At 37.6% G+C, this 11,638-nt stretch overlaps 1 protein-coding gene across 8 annotated transcripts in view; it reads right to left on the bottom strand.

Annotated features, from left to right (window-relative positions):
* Window positions 1–11,638, bottom strand: part of NRXN3 (neurexin 3) — a 1,750,257-nt gene that overhangs the window by 164,468 nt on the left and 1,574,151 nt on the right. For 5 of the 8 annotated variants that reach the window (XM_028496242.1, XM_028496240.1, XM_028496243.1 and 2 more), the window contains one exon: window positions 3,282–3,371. The exons of the other annotated variants lie outside the window; for them this stretch is intronic. In XM_028496242.1, coding sequence (XP_028352043.1) covers window positions 3,282–3,371 — 90 coding nt within the window. The remainder of the gene's footprint in view (window positions 1–3,281; window positions 3,372–11,638) is intronic. 8 annotated transcript variants of the gene reach the window in all.

Raw genomic sequence — 11,638 nt, 5'->3', positions numbered from 1 at the left:
AGATGAACTGGTTTGCAGGGCAGAAATTGAGACACAGATGTAGAGAACAAACGTATGGACACCAAGGGGGGAAAGCGGCAGGGGGTGGGGATGAATTGGCAGATTGGGATTGACATGTATACACCGATGTGGATAAAATAGATAACTAATAAGTACCTGCTGTAAAAAAAAAAAAAAGAAAAGAAAAGAAAAGAACCTGCTGTATAAAAAAAGTAAGTAAAATAAAATTTAAAAATTAAAAAAAAAAAGTAGCAGCTGATTTGGGGGCTCTGGCTCACTCAGGCCGCGGCAGAGGGAGGGGTACGTAATGTGGGGCAAGCCTGCGGCGGCAGAGGCCAAAATAAAAAAAAAAAAAAAAAAAAAAAGAAATGATGAATCTCCTTTATTCCAGTTGCCATAGTTCATTCCAAAAAGTGGTCTTTGCTTGTTCAAGACTGACCCAAGCATGGAGAAAGGCAAGACATGTTTCCTGGCCTATACGATTAAGCCACCACTCCATTTCTGGCTATTCCTTCTTTCAAGGAGAGATCTGACTAATCACTTCTTGAGAACAAGACACCGGGGGGCGGGGGAGCGGGCGCGGTGTGAAATAGGGAAGGAGGCTGCCTATGTTTCAGATTTCCATCATGCCCTAGGAAGTATTTGGACCTTTGTTTATTTGTCTGTTTCATGGTTTATTTCTGGCTAGGTCTGCTTTTCTTATGTTTTAAAACCCCTTCCTAGCCTTCTGTACCTGAGATTAGGTGGTTAATAGTAAAGTTGGCAGGCACTAAAGGAATAGGGGGATATTCAAGTCTCCTGCTGTCTCTTCCTCTGATCAATTTATCTCTCTCAGGTAAGCAGGATTAAGTGAATAAGTGAGAAACAATCATCACTACCCTCTCCCTATGAAGGATATAAGGGACTGACCGGAGAAAGTCGTACAATCTGCCCAAGATTTCTCAAAATCAATGCCAGATCTCCCTATTGTCCCTCATTATGATCAATCATGTTTTTTTTATAAAGGGCGACCATTATTATATTTCTATTCCAGTCTGATAATTGTTCTATCATCAATAATACGAAATCTGGTTGTAACACCAGTACAGGGTTTGTAGCAGGTTACTTTGTGTTTTGCTTTGGGTGCCCATCCTCTTGAAAGTCATTAATTGTTACCTCATTTGGACAACAAGTTCAGATACTGCTTAAATTAAATCTTTGCACGTCTCCAGTCAGTGTTGCACAAAGACTAATTAATTAAACCTCAGAACACCCTTGGGGAATAGGCAGTATTATTTCTCCTCTCCTCAGATGGGAAATCTGAGATATAAAGAGGTTAAGTGGATCGTCTAAGGTCAGAAAGTCAGTCAATAGCAGACAGAGCCAGAAAACAGACTTGGGAATGCTGTGACCCAGATCTCTTCCCCAATGACAGAAATAACTCCAAAGAGGATTCCAGCTACTTCCTAATACCTCTGCCTAATCATCTTTCTGAATTTACCCTGTTTTACTTATTGTCCTTACAAGATCTTTGGGTATACAGTTTCTATTTCTTTTGAAGGGAAAGTTACCTAGACAGAGGAAGAGGTAAAGCAACAGAATGAATAAATGTTACTTACCAAAATCAAACAAAAAAGTAATTTTGGTTAAAATAACATAGAAGAGAGAACTTCCCGGTTTGCAAATAATTCTTTTCAATATTATTAGCATATATAAACATATACATATTCAGTTAAGAAACTGGAATTCCTCCCTCCCTTCCACCCAAACCACCCCTATCCCTGTCCCATCAACTCAACTTTTGTTGTGTGTTTGGAAGCATCCTTCTATATGAAAGCCAACTGATAACAATGCTATTGGAAGGAAAACTAAAAGCCTACTAGTAACTTTATAATGATTTATACAAATGAAAATGCCTGGCATGCTACTGAACTTAGACTTCAAAAGGCAATGGAGTAAAATAAAATACTATTAACATAAAATTGAAAGAAACAAAAAAATTCTCTCAGGCACATGAGACTCAGACATGCATCTAGTTGTCTTTTCCTTTTTAAGAAGTGAGGCAATCATCATCTTTAATGTTAAAGGGACTTTATGAGCTGGTGATTACTAAACAAAATTATTTGCTTTTTAGAGTTATTCTTAATTTATTTTTAATTAGACCACGTACGTTAAAAACAGGGCAAACAGTTAAGACTCAGTGAGGATTTTCCGTGTTTAAAGGTCTGAATGTTTTCACTCAACTTACAACTGTAGTAGTCCTTTATTTTTTAAGGTGCATATTAATAAACCTCATTACTATTTATAAATAACTCAATCAAATCTCTACATATTTATAAAACTCACTTAATGTCTACTTAAAAAAAAACTCACTTAAGCTACAAGAGTAGCTTATACTGGCTCAGGAAAGAACAGAGTAAATAGCTTCTTAAAGACAAAAAATTTTCTTCATTGAAAGACAGTAGTTCACATCCTAATAAATAGGAGCCACACAGAAAATTCTAACATCAGGTATAACCGCTGCCCTCTTTTATTAACAAAGTGGTAGGTTTTTTTCAGCAAATGAGAAACTGCTGTTTTGCCTTCCGTTAACCTTTCCTTTTTCAACCACGTACACTTTTGTCGCATAAATATCGAATACACAACCAAAGGTGTAGAATAAGTTTGTTTATTTTTTTAGTTTCAGTCAGCAACTACGACACCATTAACTTCTTATGAAATGTATTTGCCTCTGCAGGTTTAACTCTAAAGGCAAAATTCATCTTTCTCATTCTTTTTTGTTTAAAAACAAATGTTTAAAAAAAAAAGTCACTCCCCTTATAACAGTTGTTTAAGCAGTTTAAATTACAAGAGTCAATCTATGATTTTTTTGTTGCCATTAACCATGCTACAGATAGTAAAGCCAAAACAGCCTCAAGATGTAAGTTTAATAAGTTCTTTTGAAATTTCTTTAGGAAGCTCTGGTATAAGAGGTAATTTAAAACAAATTAACAAATAATGTCATGCAGTGGTTAAACTGCCATAATACATTTCTTTTTTAGAGGTTCCTGGAATTTCTTGTTTGTGGTTGTCATGCTGATAGAAAGCTAGATGTTAGTCCCTTTAACTGTATTTTAATGGCAATGTATTATAGCATGATTTATCAACATATGGCAGGTGGAAGCTGACACAAATTATAATGAAAATTAAAACAGTCATTTATGCAGCAGGCGATTATCATTTAAGGAACATTTATTTGCAGGCTTTAAAAATGAGGGTTTAGAATCAAATGATTTTAAAATGAAAGTTTTAACGACAGTTACCTTTTTCCTGCAGCCACTCCTCTACGGGCCGGTTATATTTGAAGGGGATTTTCTGTTTTACCATTTGGAAGCGTTCATTATCAGTGTTGCCTTTAAAGTTTAAAAAACAGCTTAAAGAACAATCTGAAAAGTCAATAAGTCATTCAAAAACATCCTAGGTTTTTGGTGCGTTTTATGAAGTTTTTAGAGATAGATATCCATTTATCTTTAGTGGAGGTGGAGTCGAAGTCACTCTGTCCTTGGTTGACAGGTGTGAGGTCAGGTTACTCTTAGCTATGCAGTGCTCCGTATGTTCTGGAAACGTGACTTGGGACGCGCATCAGGAAGACGTTTGGCTATTTACAGAAATGGGTTTACCTTCACTCTTCTCCATCTCACTCTAACCACACCTTAATTGGGTCAATGGAGGAACAACGATCCCCTTGACTTGTATCAGATCAGCTTCATAATGTGGTAGGGGACCCTCAGTGTCTTAGTCATGCATGTTCCACACTCACTCTACTGTATCTGATCAGTATCACTCTACTGTATCTGATGGGGCCATGCACATCCTTATTCTCCTCTCAAGTGTGTGCAACTGCTCTACTTCCTGGCAGAGGGAAGCCAAAGAAGACGATTTAAGCCTTGATGGCCAACGGAGACTTCCTATTCCATAAAGGGGGACCTGGCATCCCATCACCTATGTAAAATAGGTAGAGTATTACAGATAACTCTTTTAATCTCTATCTCTTTGTCTAGATCTGTTCCACATTTTAAAATCGAAGGAACCCCAAAGTAAATATCTGTAAATAAAAGCAGCTATACATATAGTGATATAGCATTTTCAGACTTTCGAGTACCTATATTTTATTAGTACTAACAGACACAGGTTTTATATGTCTACCTAGTCTCTCTCTCTTTCCTTCCTAGGAGAGGTCCTCCCTGAATACACATCCATTCATAAAGCCTGTTAGGGATACTTCTTCCAAGCATGAAATATCTAATTAGTTTCATGGATCAAACATAATGCTTTTAACTGTTAGTATGCCTCTTTCTTCCTTTCATAAATGTCGTTACCACCCCTGGATGGTTTGTCTAATTAGGACAGACATGGAGAGTGGTGTTGTGAAGATATACCCCTAATGAATATGCTTCAAATGACAAAATAATGAAGCCATGCTTTGGGAACTGCTCTGTCTTGTCAACCAACCTCATAGTGATCAAGCAGAAACTGGTGAGTTCTAAATTACTTTTGACTCAGAGCCTTACAGTATTGGAACTTCAGGAAGCCCAATCCAAATCACCAACATTGAAGGTGAAATCAAATTCTCAAGACAGGTGGCTTGGAAACCATTTATAAAGAAGTCTAAAAGCTAGAAAGATTATTAGGATTGAATATAGCATCAGGTGAATAGAAGCTTGCCCTGGCACTTCCATCTCAGGGTCATCTTCACGGAGGAGTTTTCACTGGCAGAGAAGATTCCACATGTGGCTAAACTAGTACCTGCCTTATGTGAGGAATGGGATGGGGAAGGGGTGGCAACATTGGGAGATATTTAAAAGATTCCCCATGCATTTCTCCTTTGAACAAATTATTGTAAGGAGCTGACTCATTATTCTTACTATCCAAAACGAACAAAAAGCTCATGAAAGAGGCGACCACGGATCTGTTCCCAGCCTACATTATGGGACCCTATCTGCCTGGCATAAAGCCTAATATATTAACATATCAAAGGATAAAGTGCAATGAATGGAAAGAACAATTAACAGTTTTGGATTGCAGTATACAGTTTAAAGTTTTCCTCAAAATGTTATTTCTCACAGAAGAAAAAAGGACAGGGTGTAAGCTAGGAGGAAAACCGGAAAGGTATCTCAACTTCTTGGTGTTTCAATAAGTCCATGGTGAAAAAAGTTAATTTTACCTGTTAACGTAAATACCACTTAGAGATCATTAATAATGATCATCCTGGTAGATCTGGGTACACAGAATTCTACTAATCCAAAATAAAGTTGGGTAAATTTTTACATGTCCTAATAGAAAAGGAACATGCACTTTTCTGAAAAGAACCTATATCTCTATAACTCTTAATTCTACCCTACAGGAGACAGATACACAAGGGATGTCATCCATCTTCATAAGCTCTGACCTCTCTCAAGTTTCAGTCACAACAACATACTGAGAAATTGAGAAACGGCAAATGGATTATGCCAGGTTCACCTTGAATATGTTCTATTACTTTGGGTTTCTGTAACTGTCATTGGCTACAATATTAAGTATAGTAATGACCTCTGCTCCACTCACTGTGGAATGGATTGGTGAAGTCAATAGCAAATATAAAGCTAACTATTCTTCAAAACATGCAAGACAAAATCATAAGTACCCAACGTTCCAAACCGACAGCTCTATGTGTACCAACTTAATTAAGAAGCTGCATTGACTTACTTCTTCCCCAAACATATGAGTCTTGGTCCTCCTAAGCACCCTCCCCCCCATCCACTCTCTGTCAAGCATAAAGCTCCATAGACAATCATATTAGGACATGGTACTGGCTAGAAAAATAAGAAACAATGTAGGAGAATCGATAAGTGATATGTTGGGAGGACAGCATAGCCACGATTCAACCTTAGACCCTTCAGAAAGTGAAAGACAGAGAGTCATTCTCCTCCATCTCAGCTTAAAAGACATTTAGAAAAAAGTTTTAAGTTTTCCATGCCAGACTGATAGTATCTGGCACTAGGGATAGCGATCTTGCATACTGTTAAAAGTTGTGAAAGATGGAAGGCCATTTGGAAAACCAAATTGGTTTAAATTGCCACATTAACATTGTTCTTAGTCTCTTTTCATGTTCTTGTTGGTTTTTATTTTAATTTATCTCAAACATTAGTGAGAAATGTTTTAGAAACATGTGCATGAGAATGAGTTCATTTGCCCCGAGCCCCATTTGCTATACTGAGTGAAGAGCAAGCAACCTTCTAAATATCAGAATTCATACACAGGGACTACTCTGAAAGCTTAGCAAACCTCATCAAATCCAGACACATTCATATGAAATCCTTAATGACATTTAGCTGTACATTTCATATAGCAGCCAGTATGAACATTTAAACACAGACTAAAATCAATTCTTCAACAGAAAGTGATGCTATCCTCAAGAAGGAATGGCTTTATGAATAGTAATGTCATAATGTCACTAAAAAGAGGCATATGTATATTACTAATTTTACCCCCAAAATGTAATGATTGCAGTTCTCAAGCACACTGAGAAATCTATAAATTGCACGATGACATCTTCAAATAGACAGTTCTTAAATTACTTATGTGGATCTGACACTCACCTACTTGGAACTGAATTTTAGAAAAAAAAATTATTAGCCATATTTCATTCTGTTATACTGAAAAAGGTTAGAGGTATGTGTGTGTGTGTTTGTGTGTGTGTGTGTGTATCTCCATCCATTTTTTATACAGTTGACCTCCTATTGTCACTTGCTTTTGTACTATTGGTTCTGTTATCAAATATTTCAGCTCCTGGAGACACATACAACATGCACTGTTGAATTATAATATCGTGAAGAGCAGAACGCTCTGAGGTGAAATTACTGAGGCTCAACTGGTTCATACACATAGCTGCAACCTTTATGCAAAAACAGCTCACACTGACTACGTTTGGGTTAATCCATTTAGGATAAAAGGAAAAGAGAACAGAGGAAGATAAGACAAAGAAAGCAAGTTGACCCTTGAATAGTTTCCCAGTACATTAGTCCTTCTTTAAGGTCCCAGAGAAGTAATCTGGAAACTTGTTGGTGGCCCCAAAGAAGTAAAAATTCTTTCAGTTGAAAAACTTAAAGATAGAGAGAACTCTTGTATTGCACAGAAAGTAACTTTTACAACACCATTTTTACACTCCGTTGGTTCAAACATAGATCCTATTCATTAGAAGTTATACTAATTTTCTTAAAACCATAATCAGTACAGCATAGGAGCTATGACCATGGGCTTTGGAGACAAACCTGGCTTTGAGTTTTAACTTTAGTAGCTACTTGACCTTGTGCAAGTCACATAGCCTCAGATTCCCCACTTCCGAATTCACCACAGGACTTGGTATAGGATATTAAGAGGTAGAGCATATACAGAACCTGGGATATGAAAAAACATCCAATTTATTTAAACTATTATTATTATTAATATGATTCAACTCTTTCCTAATAAGCAAAAGGAAGCATGTTAATTCCATGGTGTGCTTCCACGGTCTCAGAACTTTTCCAGGCCTCCATTCAAAAGGTGACTGTATTACATTTGGTGCCACAAAGGTTATCATACAAAGATGAACAGACTGTAGTTGGTTGTTGCTTTTTATATTTCTGTGTCTTCTAAAATATACTCAGCTAACCCCGTTTCCAAAACAAAGTTGGTTTCTAAAACCACTGAAAGTAAAAGAGCAATTCAGGCATCGACAAATGAGATTTCTTGGCCCAGCTACAGGTAATGATGATATACTGCTGCTAAGTTGAGGAAGAGTGGCTTAAAGGTTCTGGCAATTTGCACTGGGCTGGCAGAGAATGCCTTCTTGCAGGTAGACCATTAATACCATCTGAAATGTTGTCAAGCATGTGGACATGCTAATAGGAATATCGTAGCAACATTCATCTGTGCAAAATTAATGCCAGAGGTATTTTTGCATTTTGTTTTGAGTCTGGAATAAAGGAAGGGAAAGTTTTCTTTATTGCTTTGTTGACACTAAAAAATGAGACCTGGGTCTAATGAACAGTCAGAGAATGAATACTATGTATTAGAGCCAGAGGCAAAAGGAAATCAATTGTGGGTAGACTCAAGTAGTACAGCATTTCAGAGGTTCTTAGAATGTCTCTCTCCCGAAAGAACACTTTGTGTGTTTCAAAGCAAACATCAGACACTAAGGACAAGGAACTGGGGGAAATTCTTTGAGCTCCACACTGGTCTTGTTCCGGGTGTTGACCCAGACAAATTCTCTTAGAGTCAGATGGGGGGGTATTGTGCTACCCAAAGGGCATCTAGAATGTTTAGCCACTTGTAAGTGATGGATGGAACTCAACAAGAATTAATATCTTGTATTTATAAAGTGACTTTCGACCAAGGAGCTCAAAATGCATTCATAAGCATCATCTCATTAATCCTCACAACACACCTTTGGGGTCGAACAAAAAAGAACTATTTGTATGTTCTGAGCCTTGATCCTTTAGCGTGCCAAGGCAAGGAAATTCATCTCTTGGAGTAGAAAACTGATCAGCTGGGGGAAGTAAATTAATAGACTCAGAGCACAAGGGCATTATTAAGTAAGGGAGCTTTTCCAGACTCACTTAAGTGGTTCAAGGAGCCAGGGAGAACCACCTTTCCAAAGTGATGAGATGTTTACTCCTAGAAAGCAGTGGGGGTCACCCAGGAATGCCCTGACTTGGCTGATGAAGCTCACGGCCTCATGTCTTCTGGGTATGTTTGGAAATGGAAAGTATATGCGGACAGACATAGTATCAATTCCTTCCCATAGTCAAGTCATAGTATTGATCCGCCATCTCTAGGCTATAGGAGTTGAGCTATTTAAGCAAAGATAGCTCAGTAGGATAGAGGCAATCCTATCTCAGACGTTTACCAGTTCTGTGAACTTGCATAATTTTCTTAATCTAGATGTCTATTTCTTCATCTGTTCCAAAAAATACATGAAGATGATAATACCTATATTGTACGATTTTATACAAATTAAATGTGAGAATCCAGTCAAGGATGCTCATGGGGAACTGGAAGAGGCTGGAAATGTGATTTATTTTCATTCTCAGGGGATGGGAGTAAGGCCTGTGCTGGAGATGTAACCCTGGTGCTCCATGTCCACTTATCCAAGTGAGCATGCCCCTATTCCTTGGCTTTGTCAAGTTTGTGTGCAAACATGTAAACACTGAACTTCTCCCAAATCTAAATCCAAGTGCCATTTCTGTTGAAGTGCTATTATATTAAAGACAATTTACCCTGATGCAATAATTGGACCATGTATCACCAATCCCTATCCTTTCCCTGCATTTTGAAGCCATTCTCAACTCTCTTCCTGAAGCTCATTGATCCTGGACTTTTTATTCAATCCCAGAAAGATGAACAAAACAAGGCCCAGGTGACTAAAATATCTTTATTTGCTTTCATAGTTTAAGAAACTATTTCCAAGTAATCTAATGGAACTTTCTTCATGATCATAGGTCTCTCTAGAACTTACTCTTTAAGATCCACTTTCAAAAATGACATGCTATAAATTAACAAAACAAAACCGACTATAAAATTTGCTTTCCTTCCTCAAGTGGTGTCACTCTTTGCCTTCTATAATTATTCCAAAATATGCCCTGAAGCTAGGCTAGTCAATTTCAACCTGGCTTTTGTCTAGGTCCTTCCTGGTAAACACATTAAGTATACCTATGTCTTGGTGAGTCTTTAAGCTTTAGTTTCTTCATATATAAAATGAAAGTTATAATAATAACTGCAACGTAGGGCTGTTGTGAGAATTAACTGAGAACTAAGTGTCTGTAAAGTACTTAGCACAGTGTTTGGCACAAAATAAGTGCTCAATATATGATCTGTTACTACTGTTGTTATTGTTATAACAGTACCTGATTCAGAAGGGTTAAACTAAAAAGAAGGCAAACTTAACAAGATTTACTTCACCACACAACTTTTAGTGTCAAATCTTTTCAAATTTCTTTTTCAACATAAAACCTTAACGTTCTGTCTTCAACCTTTTGACACACGATCCTTTCAAGATTCCCCTCGCTGTCCTTCTTCATATCACTTATTTCTTCCACTTTTGCAAAGCCACGGTGTTATGTTAGGGCTCATTCTTCCCCATGATCCATTCTTTCCTGAATTTCCACCCTCTGTGCAATCTCTCCGTAACTCTTTAATCTTGGTGATTCAAGTCTCTCTAGGTGCCTTCCTTTCCACTTGCCCCCAGTTTCCATTTACTTTCATTCCTCTCACGCAGAGGACATCAAACTCAATGTTTTTAATGCCAGAATGCTGGAATATTTGGTAAAAAAAAAAAAAAAATTCCAATCATTCAAACATTCATGTGTGGTGTCACCACACAGCTCTGGGGACAGGTAGGAGGTCTGGAAGGACAATTTCAATGAGCAACAAATAGGAACATTTTCATCCTTGTGAATAGGAAAGTCACACCAACATCAACATTGCTGATGCCATAATAAACTTATGCTACAGTATTATTTCTGCTTAGATCATATGGGGTCTCTGCTGTTTGTAAATTATAGGTCTTCTAGACCAACCTTGAACCTCCTGCCTACAAATGAATATATTATTCCCAAGGGATCTAAAAATAACAATCACTGTCCCATGCACCACCCACCCCTGATCTGGTGAATATGCTGGTTTACAGCAGTTGTCTAAACAACACAACACAGCACAGTCACACAGTAGGCTTATTTCCAACTTAAGCCCAAGACAGTTTCCAATTAAACTGCTTCCCCAAAAGTTTGTGCCATCTTGCATTCACACAGTATACTTTATGAACTTCAAAACAGGACTTTAATTACATTAAATTTATTCTTTTTTGTTTTATAACAACATTCCAACCTGATAAGAAAATGTTCAACTCTAGGCCTTTTATTTCCTGTAGGAGATATCTTTCTTAGTTTTGTGCCATCTTGCAAGTGTGATAAGCATATCTTTTGTACATTCATTCCAGACCCTGAAAATTTTACAGAATAGGAGGATTATGTGGTGGCTTTAAAACGTTTACAAATTCTTTAAAACTCCCCTCTGTGAGAGGTAGAACTTGATTCTCCAACTGGGCTGGATTTAGTAACTCAATTCTAAAGAATAGGATATGGTGGAATTAACAATGTGCGACTCCTTTTAGAGACTAGGTCAGAAAAGGCACTGTGACTTCCTCCCACTCCCTCTCTCATGGCTCACTCTGGGGAAGCTACTGTTGTGTCATAAGGACACTTATGCCACCCACATGTCAAGGAACTGAGGCCACCAGATCCTTCAGACCTAGGTAAGCCTTGAGATGACTGTAGCCCTAGTCAATAGATGAGTAATGTTAACCCATCAGACACTTTGATACAGAACCACTCGACTAAGTTGCTAGTAAATCCTGACCTGCAGAAACTGTGAGATAATAAATGTTAGCTGTTTGAAGCCACTAAATTTTGGGGTAATTTGTTATACAGCAATAGATACAGAATAACTAGAGAGCTTCATCTGAGCGTTTCAGTTCAACCAGAGGCAGATCTCCTTAAGAGGCTCTCATAGCTCGCCTTACATTATACTCTTTCAAGGAAATGAAGATACGATATATCTATAACATATTCCTCATCTGCCAATTTGCTAATGCTCTCCAAAGGGA

The sequence above is a fragment of the Physeter macrocephalus genome, chromosome 11 (genome assembly GCF_002837175.3).
Source record: "Physeter macrocephalus isolate SW-GA chromosome 11, ASM283717v5, whole genome shotgun sequence".
NCBI lineage: Eukaryota > Metazoa > Chordata > Mammalia > Artiodactyla > Physeteridae > Physeter > Physeter macrocephalus.
This window is presented reverse-complemented; position numbering and strand designations above follow the sequence as displayed.